At 52.1% G+C, this 12482-nt stretch overlaps 1 protein-coding gene across 5 annotated transcripts in view; it reads right to left on the reverse strand.

Moving 5' to 3' along the window:
* Nucleotides 1-11304, reverse strand: part of CD99L2 (CD99 molecule like 2) — a 104881-nt gene extending 93577 nt beyond the window's left edge. For all 5 annotated transcript variants that reach the window (XM_065900793.1, XM_065900794.1, XM_065900791.1 and 2 more), the window contains exon 1: nucleotides 11238-11304. In XM_065900793.1, the coding sequence (XP_065756865.1) occupies nucleotides 11238-11304 (67 nt within the window). The remainder of the gene's footprint in view (nucleotides 1-11237) is intronic.
* Nucleotides 11305-12482: the final 1178 nt, after the last annotated feature.

The raw sequence follows: 12482 nt of genomic DNA on the forward strand, positions 1-12482 counted from the left end.
CAGTTTAAGAACCAGCACCCTAGATACATATATACAATGGAACTCTACTCAGCCATAAAAAAGAATGAAACGCTACTTGCAGCAACATGGATGAACCTAGAGATTATCATAAGTGAAGTAAGTCAGAGAAAGACAAATATCATATCACTTATATGTGGAATTTAAAATACGACACAAATAAACTTACAAACAGAGAACAGACATGTGATTGCCAAGGGGGAGGGGGTGGGGGAGGGCTGGATTGGGAGTTTGGGATTAACAGACGCAAACTGTTATATATAGAATGGATAAACAACAAGGTCCTACTGTAGGGCACAGGGAATTCCATTCAGTATCCTGTGATAAACCATAATGGAAAAGAATATGAAAAAGAATGTATATATATGTATAACTGAATCACTTTGCTGTACAGCAGAAATTAACAACATTCTAAACCAAGTATACTTCAATAAGTTAAAAACAAGAAAGAACCAGTACCCTAGAGAAACTTGTACATATCTACATAAGAATGGTTATGACAGAACTGCTTGAAACATTCAAAAACTGGAAACAACCCAAACATCCATCAGTAAGAGAACAAGGGACTTCCCTGGTGGCACGGTGGTTAATAATCCTCCTGCTAATGCAGGGGACACGGGTTCGAGCCCTGGTCCAGGAAGATCCCACATGCCACGGGGCAACTAAGCCCGTGCACCACAACTACTGAGCCTACGTGCCACAACTACTGGAGCCTGCGCACTAGAGCCTGCGCTCCACAACAAGAGAAGACACGGCAATGAGAAGCACAAAAGCCTACATAGAGTGTAATTCCATTTCTACAAGGCTACAGGACAGGCCAGACTAAACTATTTAGGGCCACACGCATAGGTGGTAGAAGTATTGAGCAGAAAAAATGACTGCACAAGAGGCAGGCTAGTGTCACCTCTGGGGGGAGGGTGCGTCTGTGATCAGGAGAGGCACACAGAGGTCCACGTGGGTGCTGTCAACATTCTATTTCTTGGCCTGATTGGTGATGACACAGATCTTCACTTTATACTTACTTGTTAAAGGCCTTGCACACTTTTCTATATCTGTCATATTTCACAATAAGGGAAAAAGCTATACACACAGGTCAATACTAATAATGTGAAATATCTATGTCTACAGAGAAAAAAACTACTACTGAAATATGGTATTCCAGGGAATTCCCTGGCCGTCCAGTGGTTAGGACTCAGCGCTGTCACTGCCAGGACCCAGGTTCAATCCCTGGTAGGGGAACTAAGATCCCGCAAGCCATGCAGTGGGGCAAAAAAAATAAATAAATACTCTATTCCAACATGTTAACAGTGGTTAACCCTGGGTTAGGGGGTTTGCATTTTCTCGACACCTTTCTACATCTTCAAAGTTTACTACAAAGAGCACATATTACTCACGTAACCATGTAAACACCTGGTATTATCAGACTTCATTATGGATTCTAGCTTACTGGAGGGTATGTCATTTTATCTTATTACAGGTTAATTTGCATCTCTCCTATTACTAATAAGGTTGAGCATCTTTTCATGTTTGTCGTCCAATCTGATTTCTTCTTTTATGAATTGCCTGGTCAAGCCTTTGGCTCATTTTTCCGTTTATTCTTTTTCACCGGTTCTCAGAAAACTGTAAAACATATTTAAAAAGACAAGGTCGTCAGCTAAAACTGAAGCTAATAAAGATCAACACAAACTAGGTGGGACAAGCCATCTGTGGGAATCTACGCAGAAAATAACTACCTAAGGAGATTGGCGATGCGTCTGATCTAACTAGGATTAGGGTGTTTTCCTGGTGGGCTGTGACCTGATATACTCTCGCATGTGTATCCTGAGGCAGTGTGACGATGACAGAAAACTCCAGTGGCTCGTGAGGAACTGAAAATGGAGAGTGGAATCACAAAGAATACGTCTGTCTGTACAGCAGCGGGTCTCAACCTGGGCGGTTCCGCTCCCAGGGGCCACTGAGCAATGTCCGCACTCATTTGGGGTTGGCCGACTTGGGAGGGGGTACTACTGGCATCTAGTGGGGAGAAGCCAAGAGTGCTGCTAAATACCTTATGAGGCACAGGACAGCCCTCCCGATGAATTCTCCCACCCCAAGTGACAACAGTGCCATTGTTGAGAAACCCTGCTCAGTGGCCTCTATCTGGGGTAAAACCGCTCCACCTTTTGTGACCCTTCTCCAAGTAGAAACAGTCAAATCCCCGAGCTGTCCCACCTTGATGGGGGTACTCCAAAGCCCTTGAGACCCACCATGCAACTCCTTCTAGCCAGAGGAGAGGGCAAACAAGAAGATGCCAAGGCGATGGACTGTGGGAGGCAAGGTCAGAGCATGCGTAGGCCCCATTCTGTTGGAACTTGTAGGCCACAGAGGGCTTTAGATTTCATTTTCATTACAACTGGAAGCCACTGGAGGGTTCTGGGCAGAGGGATGCAATGCGATTTAGGTCTCTAAAGATGGTCTGGCTGCTGTGTAGAGTCTGGACTAGTAGGGGGGCAGAAGTGAACTCTGAGACACCTGTTGGGAGGTCACTGCCAGGGCTCCAATGAGAGGGGACAGTGGCCCAGCCAAGGGAGGTAGCCAGAGAGGAGGTGAAACAGGTGGGAGGCTGGATGATTCCGAGGGTGGGCACAGGCGTGGTCTGCTGACAGATCAGATGGGGGCCATGAAGGAAAGAAAGCCATGGAGGAGTGGCCAGAGCCCCTAGCAGAATGGGATTGCCAGTTACTCGGGTGGGAGGAGCAGGTTTGCACTGGGTCTTCAGTGACACGTATGAGCAAGGGTAATGGTCAAAATAACTTAACATGGCTGCGCAGGGCACGGACCCTTTGGTTGCTGGATTATGGGGAGGTCCAGGAATCCTGAGGGAAGGGCGAGGACTCAGTTGGTGGGAGGGGAGAACAGATGAACCCGAAGAATTTCAGTAACTTAACACCAGCAAGACATCAGACAACCACGTGGGGATGTTGAATGCAGGAGCCTGGAGGTCAAGAGAGATCAGAGCTGGGGATAGAAACTGAAGAGTCAAAAGCTTGAAGATGGGATTTCATTTAAAGCCATGAGGCTGGTGAAAGCACCTGAGAAGCGAGTGCAAGTAAAGCAGGTAGACTAGGCCCAAGGCATCCCCACAAGCCCTAAGGTCAGAGGTGAGGGAGAATGGCAAGGAACGACCAGTGTGGCTTCCCAGAAGCCAAGGGGAGAAAGTGCTTCCAGGGGAGGGTGTCAGATGACCCTTGGACCTAGCCACACTGAAGTCATCACTAACTTTGGCCAGGAGCAGCTGCGAGGGAGGGGTGGGAAGCCAAGTGTTGGGAGGAAATTAATGGGAGCCCCAAACGACTACAAGTCCACATGGTATATTGTATTTTATGAACGAAAGATTAAAATATAGTTCTTGTTTGTTTCTTTTTAGGCACTACTTTGGAGTTTTGCTTTTTTTTTTTTAAGCTGGATGACAGAGCCTAATGAATGAATGGCGAGAAAGTAAAAGGGATTTTGCTCCCGAAAGATAGCCCAGAACTCTACAGAGGGCCAATGGGGTAGGAAGAGCAACTAAATTAGAATCGCTCCCGGGACAGTTCTTCCTCTGAGCTCATTGGGACTCTGAGCCCAGCTCAGGAATTCCGTGGGCACTTTGGTTCTGGTCAATAAAGGCTTTTGTAAACGAAAGCCCCTGGATGCTCATTAGAACCAATGCAAGCAAGGCAGCCCTTAGGCAGGTGGCCTCTTTCCCATTCTCCTCCCCTCCGGGAAGCCTAACTTGGCTAATATCTTGGCAACACAGCCTATTTGCGCTAGCAGTTAATTGGCTACTCCAACAATTCTGTGAGGCCGACAAAGCAGAGGTCAGCAGCCTCTTGGTGCAGATAAGGCAACTGTGGCCGGCAAATGGTGGGGCCACGCTGGAATGCAGGCCCGTGTTAATTCCATCATCCCAGGCTAGCTGAAGCAGCAACAAAAATACGAACAAGGTCAAAATGGGCCCCGAGCGCCTTGGCACTATTTTGGGGGTAATGAATTCCGCACCGCAACGATGTTTATTGCTGAGGGTACCGCCTCTAAGTTGGAAAACAGTCCCAAACAACCACCTTGGAATGCCAGCCAGAGGCTGTCTGGCGGCTCCTTTAAACAGATGTTCACCAAGCTGCAGCACTCCTCTCTGTGGGATTCCGCTACAGTTTTCAAAGTGTTTTTGTTTTAAGGTTGCAGAACCCTCTGACATCTGACGAGCAGCCCCATGTAGAAAACAAACAAAAGGAGAGCTCAGAACTACTTGAGGGCTTACTTGGTGACACAGCAGTTACGAATCCGCCTGCTGATGCAGGGGACACGGGTTCGAGCCCTGATCTGGGAAGATCCCATGTGCCGCGGAGAAACAAAGCCCGTGCGCCACAACTACTGAGCCCGTGTGCCGCAACTACTGAAGCCCACGCGCCTAGAGCCCGTGCTCCGCAACGAGAGAAGCCACCGCAATGAGAAGCCCGCGCACCGCAACGAAGAGTAGCCCCCGCTCGCCGCGACTAGAGAAAGCCCGCGCGCAGCAACAAAGACCCAACGCAGCCAAAAATAAATAAAATAAATTTATACATAAAAAAACCACTAGTTGAAGGTGGAGTGGCGGTCCAGGCCCACCCAGTTCTGCTCTGGTCCTTTCCCCCAACCCGCCCGGGGACAAGGTTAGCCGGCAGCCCACTCCTCCAATCAGCAAAGGGGCAGGCACAGCCCAAAGAAGAAAGCCTGTCTGCTGTACCCAGACTGCCCCTGCTTCAAACGCAGCCATCAGGACTGGGGGGCGGGGCGTAGGGAAGGCCTTTCCGGACACAGCCGGGGGGCCCCCGATACAGGTGGCCCACTGCACAGGGCGCACTCTGCAATCTCCTTGAGGAGTCATTTAAAATCAAACGCAGGCCAAAGAAATCCAGCTGCCTTTCCAGGGCCCTCAGAGGTGTTTCAAAGCATTCATTGCCGCACCAAGGCCACCACCATAATCCAATTTTCTGCACATTTATTTTAAAATCCTGAACTGAGAGCAGATTCGGGATTGATTTAAAATGGCAAAATTGAAACAATGTAAAGAAACACCACAAGCTAGTTTTTTCAAAGAATGAAGAGGACGCTAATATCCACCCCTTAGCTTCTCCTAGCTTCCTCTCGCTACTGTAACAAATGATGGCCAACGAACTGCTCTACAACGCACACTTCAACCTTACAGTTTGGGAGGTCAGAAGTCCAACGCGGTCTCACTGGGCTGAAATCAAGGTATCGCCAGGGCTGCGTTACTTCTGGAAGCTCTAGGGCAGAGTCTGCGTATTCCTTGGCTCCTGGCCCCTTCCACGTTGAGAGCCAGCAAAGGCAGTGGAACCTTTCTCCCGTGGCATCACTCTGATCCTCGCTCCCCTACCTTCCTCTTCGATATTTAAAGGAACCTCATCCTTTAATTAGCCGGCCTAATCCAGGAGAATCTCATTTTCAGGCCAGCTGATTGGCAACCTAATTCCATCTGCTACCTTAATTCCCCTCTACTGTTGAGGAAGGAGACAGATAGGCCCTGGGTTAACCTACTGCAACTGGTTTCAACTGGTTTCATGCTGACCCTTTGAAATAAACTACCAACAAGAATTAAGCACGGTGACTGGCTGAAAGACAAAGCAGCCCACCACAGCCTCCTCATTTTTGTGGTCAAGATTTCCCAGCCCGACACATGTGCAGAAGGGGTCCTAGGTCAACCTCTAGTAACCTTGGCCACACTGGAATATCATTAGCATTGCGGTTTTGACCCTTCGCCCTCTCCCCCTGGGTTTTGCTTAGGTGCTCACGAGAAAGATTCAAAATAGTGCTTGAGGGGCTTCCCTGGTGGTGCAGTGGTTGAGAATCCACCTGCCAATGCAGGGGACACGGGTTCGAGCCCTGGTCCGGGAAGATCCCACATGCTGCGGAGCAACTAAGCCCGTGTGCCACAGCTACTGACCCAGCGCTCTAGAGCCCACGAGCCACAACTACTGAGCCCACGTGACACAACCACTGAAGCCCACATGCCTGGAGCCCGTGCTCCGCAACAAGAGAAGCCACCGTAATGAGAAGCCCTCACACCTCAATGAAGAGTAGCCCCCGCTCGCCGCAACTAGAGAAAGCCCGTGCGCAGCAACGAAGACCCAAACGCAGCAAAAAATAAATACATAAATTGATTAAAGAAAAAAAATAGTGCTTGGTGGAAGCCTAAATAAGGAACTGCAGATGACATGATCATAGGGGAGAAAAAAGGAGGGTCACCCTCATCTAAACCCCAGAAGACTAACCCCATATTAACTACCTAAGATACCCCAGAGCGCAAGGCATTGCTACCCCTACTCCATGAGTTTGCCTGTGTGCTCTCCCACATGTACTGTGCTTCTAATAAAGTCTGTACCTGCTTTGCAGTCTTAGTCTCTTTGCTGAATTCTGTCCTCAAAGAAGACGAAGACTGAGGTCCTCTTGCCGGCCAAAATCACTATGTAACCTCCCATAGTCACAGGTTCCGGAGATTAGGGCATGGGCATCTTTGGGGGCCATTTGGAACACTGACCGGCGTGAAAGATTTCTCCCCTGTTTCTATTACGCGTTTAGGATGACTTTAGGCTTTTATATGCAAACCAAGATTGGCCAGTCAGTGGACCTGTGAGCCAGCCTCAGGGAGGGTCGAGCCTGGGTCGGGGAACAGGAACCTCCAGAGCCGGGCCTCCCCCACACACACCAAGAGCAGCAGAGGAATACATAGCGAGTGCAAAGGGGAGGAGTGGACACACAGCAGGAAAAGCACCAACACCAGGCGGGGGAAGAACCCAGAACGGGAAAGTCAGTGCGCCTGGAAAGGATCTTTCCTGAACTCACACAAACCAAAATCAGCTGCTCCCCTGCGAGCTGCCAAACAGCCTCATCACCCTCATCGTCATCACCTCTGCTGGAGGTCCCTCCCCAGTGCCTGCTGACACCGACTCTTGGGTGATTTCTGTGTGTGTGCACGTGTTTAAAAAACACATACATTTTTGTTACCTGGTATCCAAAATGATGGAGGGGATGGGATGTGACCTTTGACAGTGAGGAAGGGGCTGCAAACCAGTCAAAACAGGTGAGACTAAAAGGCAAACAGTCCCTAGACCCTGTCAGTCCACTGCAATGACAGGTGCATAGGGGCAACCCTGAGCCATGCAGGACAGGGAAGGTCCCCCCTGCCCAGGATGCACCTTTGCAGGGGCCACTGCTGCACTCAGGCAAGCAGGGTTAAGTAGCTCTGGGCCAATCCTGCAGGTGCCCCAGGGGTCTGTCTGGCTCAAACCCAATAGCACACGTCAGCCCACAGGGCTTCTGCCTGGATCCCAGCACCACCAGCACTCGGGGCCCCCTCTGCTCTGGCTCTTCCTGGCCTGACCAAACTCGGGCCCTGAAGACCAACCCCAACCCAGGGGTCACATGCTGCCACCTCCCTCATTTGTTCTGCTTGGACTGCAGTGAATTTATTTTATTTTTTTATTTTTATTTTTTTGCATTACGCGGGCCTCTCACTGTTGTGGCCTCTCCCGTGCGGAGCACAGGCTCCGGACGCGCAGGCTCAGCGGCCATGGCTCACGGGCCCAGCCGCTCCGCGGCATGTAGGGGTCTTCCTGGACCGGGGCACGAACCCGTGTCCCCTGCATCGGCAGGCGGACGTTCAACCACTGCGCCACCAGGGAAGCCCACAGTGAATTTATTTTAAACGGAGATATAATCCACATACCACACAACTCACCCTTTCAAAGCGTACAATTCACAAGGTTGTACGATCGCCACCTCTATCCAGTTCCAGAACATTTCCATCACCCTAAAAGGAAACCTGGTACCTATTAAGCAGTCACTCTTCATTCCCCTTAGACCCTGGCAACCACTAACCTACTTTTTGTCTCTATGGATTTGCCAACTCTGGACATTACATATAAACGGAATCATGCAATATGTGGGCTTTTGTGTCTGGCTCCCTTCACTTAGCATAATACTTTCAACGTTTGCACTGTATTTTTTAAATGTGGCTCGGAATAATAGTCACTAGCACAGAGCTCCCTCGGAGCCAGGTGGCGGATGGTGGTATCATCCCCATTTTCCAGATGAGGAAACTGAGGCACCAAGCAGTTAGTGACTTGCCCTGCACCGTGGTAGCGCTGGGCAGGCTTGCTCCGCAGCTGGCACTCTCCCTCTTGGCCGGGCTACCTCTCTTTTAAAGGAGCAGGCACTTGGAGATCTGCCAACAGGCTCATCACACATTCTTGGCCACGGCTCACGTTTCTGTCACCTGCCCCATTCCTGGATATATCTGCATTTATGACCCCTCCTTTGGTTACTCAGATAAACCTGGGTTCAAGGCCAAAACCTCACTGGACCACGTTTTTCATCTGAGTTATGGGTTACAACTCAGTTACTTCTCAAGGCTGTATGCAAACAGCCATTATGAACATCAGGAAACAAGATGGGTCACAGTGCCAAGCTTTCAGGGTAGTTAGGAGGTGTAAACGTGTGTGAGGCACCGAGGGCCTGGCGCATGGAAGACACTGGGGAAGTGGAGCCCTCGTATGACTGTTACCCACCCGTACCACTGAGATTCTTCTCCCCGGAAGTCAAAAGCACAGCTTCCCATTTCTGTAGGTGCAGACAGGTGACATACCTGTCCTCAGACGATTTTTCAGAACTAGTAAAATACACAGTGAACTAAAAGCCCATCTGTAATTAGAACAGGAATGACTTGTTAACCACCTTTTAAACTCCTGGGAGCCTAAAATCTGTCTCAGCTTGCCCGAGTCTGTGCGGATTTCACAATCGTGCTTCGAGGCTCTGAGTGTCTCCTGAGGCCTGCCAGGCTTTCTAGGTCACACCTCATTACCGAGGACCAGGACCAAGAAGAAAGTGGCTCTTGGGCAGACCCACCTGATCCACCACCTGGGGGCTCCCAGAGAGCCAGTGGGTACCTAACTGAGACCTGCTTTGTGTTTCCACACAGTAGCTCTGAAACTGTAACTGCCCGGATCCCCAGAGGGGACCAATGCAAAACCGGTATTTGACAGGTTGTTCTGCACAAAAGATCCAGGAAACTGGGGCCCTACCTTGAAGCAAAAGCTTCTTCTGGTTCAGCGTTCATTAAAACTTTAAAAGATCACTGGCTAGCAATCTTAAATGGGTGGGATCCTGGCTCTATCCTTCCGAGTTATGTGACATGGGGCCCCTCATCTGGAAGGCGGGGACTATACCTAACAAGCCAAACTCCTGGGGCAACTAAAAAATATATATGTGAAGTGGTACACAGCAAGCACTCAGGAGACGGTAGCTGGTGGCAGGGCTGCAAATCTGAGGGTGACACACGCCTGGTTCCCTCGAGATACCTATATGAGTTGTTAGGCCTTATACAGATGAGCAAACCGAACCAAGTTCAGAGCACTTTCCCAAGGCCACTTGGCCAGTAAGGTGTAGGAGGAGGGCAGCCTCCAGGTGTAAAGGCATTATGCCTAGTACTTAAAAGCAAGGACAGTGGAATCAGACAAGCCTGGAATCAAATCTTAGCTTTGCCACCTGAGGCAAGTTACTTCGCCTCTGTGCGCCTCCGTTTCCTCATCTGTAAAAGGGCTGCACCCATTTGCCGTTTCCCCCACCACTTTGTAAATCACCTAGTGTAACCCGTGATGATGAAAACCTGACACCTCATCATTTAAATTCCTCACCTTCTCAACGTGCCTACCATGTTGAAGACTTGCAGAAGACAGCCTTGAAGGGAGCATCGTTTTTCGAACTTTTTTTTGCGCTTCCACTTTCAAATGTCCCATATCATTAGATGCAAGTTAATCCAGTGATCATACTTTTCCCCACAAATGCATCATAAACAAAATAAAAATCTTAACCCCAAAGGGAAAAAGGAAACAAAATTCAACAACCCTGTAACTTGCTTTATTATTCTTCACTGCACTTATATAGATTGCGATGTTTGCACTTATTTCCTCCCACATCAGGATGTCAGCTCCACGAGGACAGAGCCTGAATTTTGTTCACGGCTGCAGCATCAGCGTCTACAACAGAGCCTGGCACCTTTGTTGAATGCTGAATGGCTCTTCTTGTACAGACTCCAGGAGGGCTGCCCGCATGAGAAACATTTCTACATCTTTTGCAAAACTGCCTTGGACTGTCTAGTGTTTTCCAGTGTTCCTTATAAGTAACATAACCCTCACTAGAACGCACTTATAGGACACGGTTTTGTTTTTGCTGAGCTCATGTTTTTAACTAGCTGAATCTGCCTTTGTGTCAGGAAGCTCAGAGCACAGTTCTGTGCTCAACTGCAGTGTTTTCCTCAACCTCTTTTTCTGATGTGGCGATGAGGTAAGTTAAGTGTAAGAAGATTCTGCTGGGACTCCTTGGCGACCCTATTTTTAACCACAGACTGCATTTATTCTAAGAAGATGCTTCTCAAACTTAAATGTGCCTGCGAATTACCCGGGGGATCTAGTTAATGCAGAATCTGACTCAGTAGGTCAGGGGCGGGGCCTGAGATGCTGCTTTCCTAACAAGTCCCAAGAGATGTCGTTGCGGGCCTTGGACCACACTTTGAGTAGCGAGGGTCTAAGAAACTTGCGTCCTTGATTTGGTAGAATTTCTCTCTCCTCCTCCTTGGCAAAATAACACCAATGGCTCGAAAACTGGGGCGGGTACCAGAAGCTCCTGGGGAACTGGTTAGACTTACACACCGCCGTTCCCCGTCCACCCCCCATCCCCGCCGAGATCCTGACAAAGCAGGAGTGAGCACAGGAAGCTCGCCAGGTGCTTCTGCTGCAGGTGGCCTAGAAACACATTTTGAGAAGCCCTGCTCAGGGAATGAGCGCTCTCTTCAAGGTTTTTCCAACGGCAATCTCCTGGGAACAGGTGTTGTCACCGGCGGAGACACCTTGTTCAGGACTTTAAGGCGGGAGTATCCCGCTGTTTCTAGCCCAGCACCAGGAGGGGTCCAGGTCCCTCCCCACCGGCCACATGGGCTGCGGCAGGGTCAGCCCCCGCGGGGCTCGGGGCTAGCACCCCCCGCCCCATCCTCCCGCACTGCCCCGCCTGCCCGCCGGCAGCCTCCGCAGCAGGCCCTCGGGCGGGGGCCGAACCGCTCAGGCGCACCACCGGGCCCGCGGGGCGCAGGGCCCCCGCCCCACGGGCCCAGAGGGCGGGGTCCCCGCGTGCCCCCCCGCCCGCCTTACCTCTCTGGACCAGAGTGGCCAAGGAGAAAGCGAGGCAGATGAGGAACGCCGAGTGCCAGGCCACCATGGCTGGAAGCGGGCGGACGGGGCCCAGAGGAGCACAGTTAGCGCGAGAGCGCCCGAGGGGGTGATCGGGGAGGAGCCGGGAAGGAGGAGGAGGAGCAGAAGAGGGAGGAGCCCTGCCGCTACTGCAGGGCCTCGCCCAGAACCGGCGCGCGCGCGGCGCGGCCCCGGGAGGGAGGAGGAGGGGCGCGCGCGAGCTCCGGCGTCGGGGCGTGCCCGACGCAGACGAGGTGAGGTGGGGTGGGACTGCGACTGTGGTGCGAGGGGCGGGGCGAGCCTGCAGTCTCGGGGGCGGGGCCTATGCACGAGGGGCGGGACGGCAACCTGCGGGCGGGGCTGGAGCTTGAGGGGCGGAGCCCGCGGGCACCCAGCAGGTTGGGCTGTCTGGGTCCCGGCCAGCGCTGGCCCGCGGCTCGCGGGCCCCTTCACACCACTCCCTCGAAAGGGAAGCCTCAGAGGCGGTCCCTGCGGGCCCGGAGCAGTGAGTCAACAGTGGCTGGGGAGACGGAGGCGCTGGCAACAAGGGTATGCAGTGATTTCCACCCGGCGCGCCAGACTCCTCTAGGGCCCGGCGCAGGACCCGAGGCGGCGCACAAGCCTGGTGCGTTCTGCCAGCCGGGTGACCTTGAACAGGGCTCTTCCCCTTCTGGCCTTGGTGTCCCCCCGGTCACCAAGGGGTCCCTCTAGCTGCGGCTCCAGGACCCGGCACCCGCGGTCCGGCGCCCGTCGCCTTGGCGGAACTTGTTTGTCGGAACCGCCGTCTGCCCTCCCACTTAGCTGATCCTGCGACGGAGCCCTGCCCAGAGATGAAAGGAAAGGGCCATTTTCGTGGCTGGCCGCGGTTGGCAAACAGCGGCACGTCTGGAGGAAACGAGCCTGAGGCCGGGGGCGCGGGGGACAGGCGAGAGGGAAGTTGCGGGCTGACCTGGAGCCGAGCGCCGCGGGCCCGGGGGAGGAAGGAGGAGGGACAGGGTCAGCTCCCCCGAGGCTTTGATGAATGCGCTGAAAGCGCGAGTTCACATCTGCAGAGTCGATCTGTAAACGTGCTCGGTGATCGACACGCGCGCTGCAGCCCTTTCCCATGAACCCCTCCAACCGAGTCCATCTTCAGGACCGGGTGAAATCAGATTCCAACACTGACTGTAACAGCAAAACGCCCGCTGCAGCCTTTGACGTGAACGC

The sequence above is a fragment of the Phocoena phocoena genome, chromosome X, assembly GCF_963924675.1.
Source record: "Phocoena phocoena chromosome X, mPhoPho1.1, whole genome shotgun sequence".
NCBI lineage: Eukaryota > Metazoa > Chordata > Mammalia > Artiodactyla > Phocoenidae > Phocoena > Phocoena phocoena.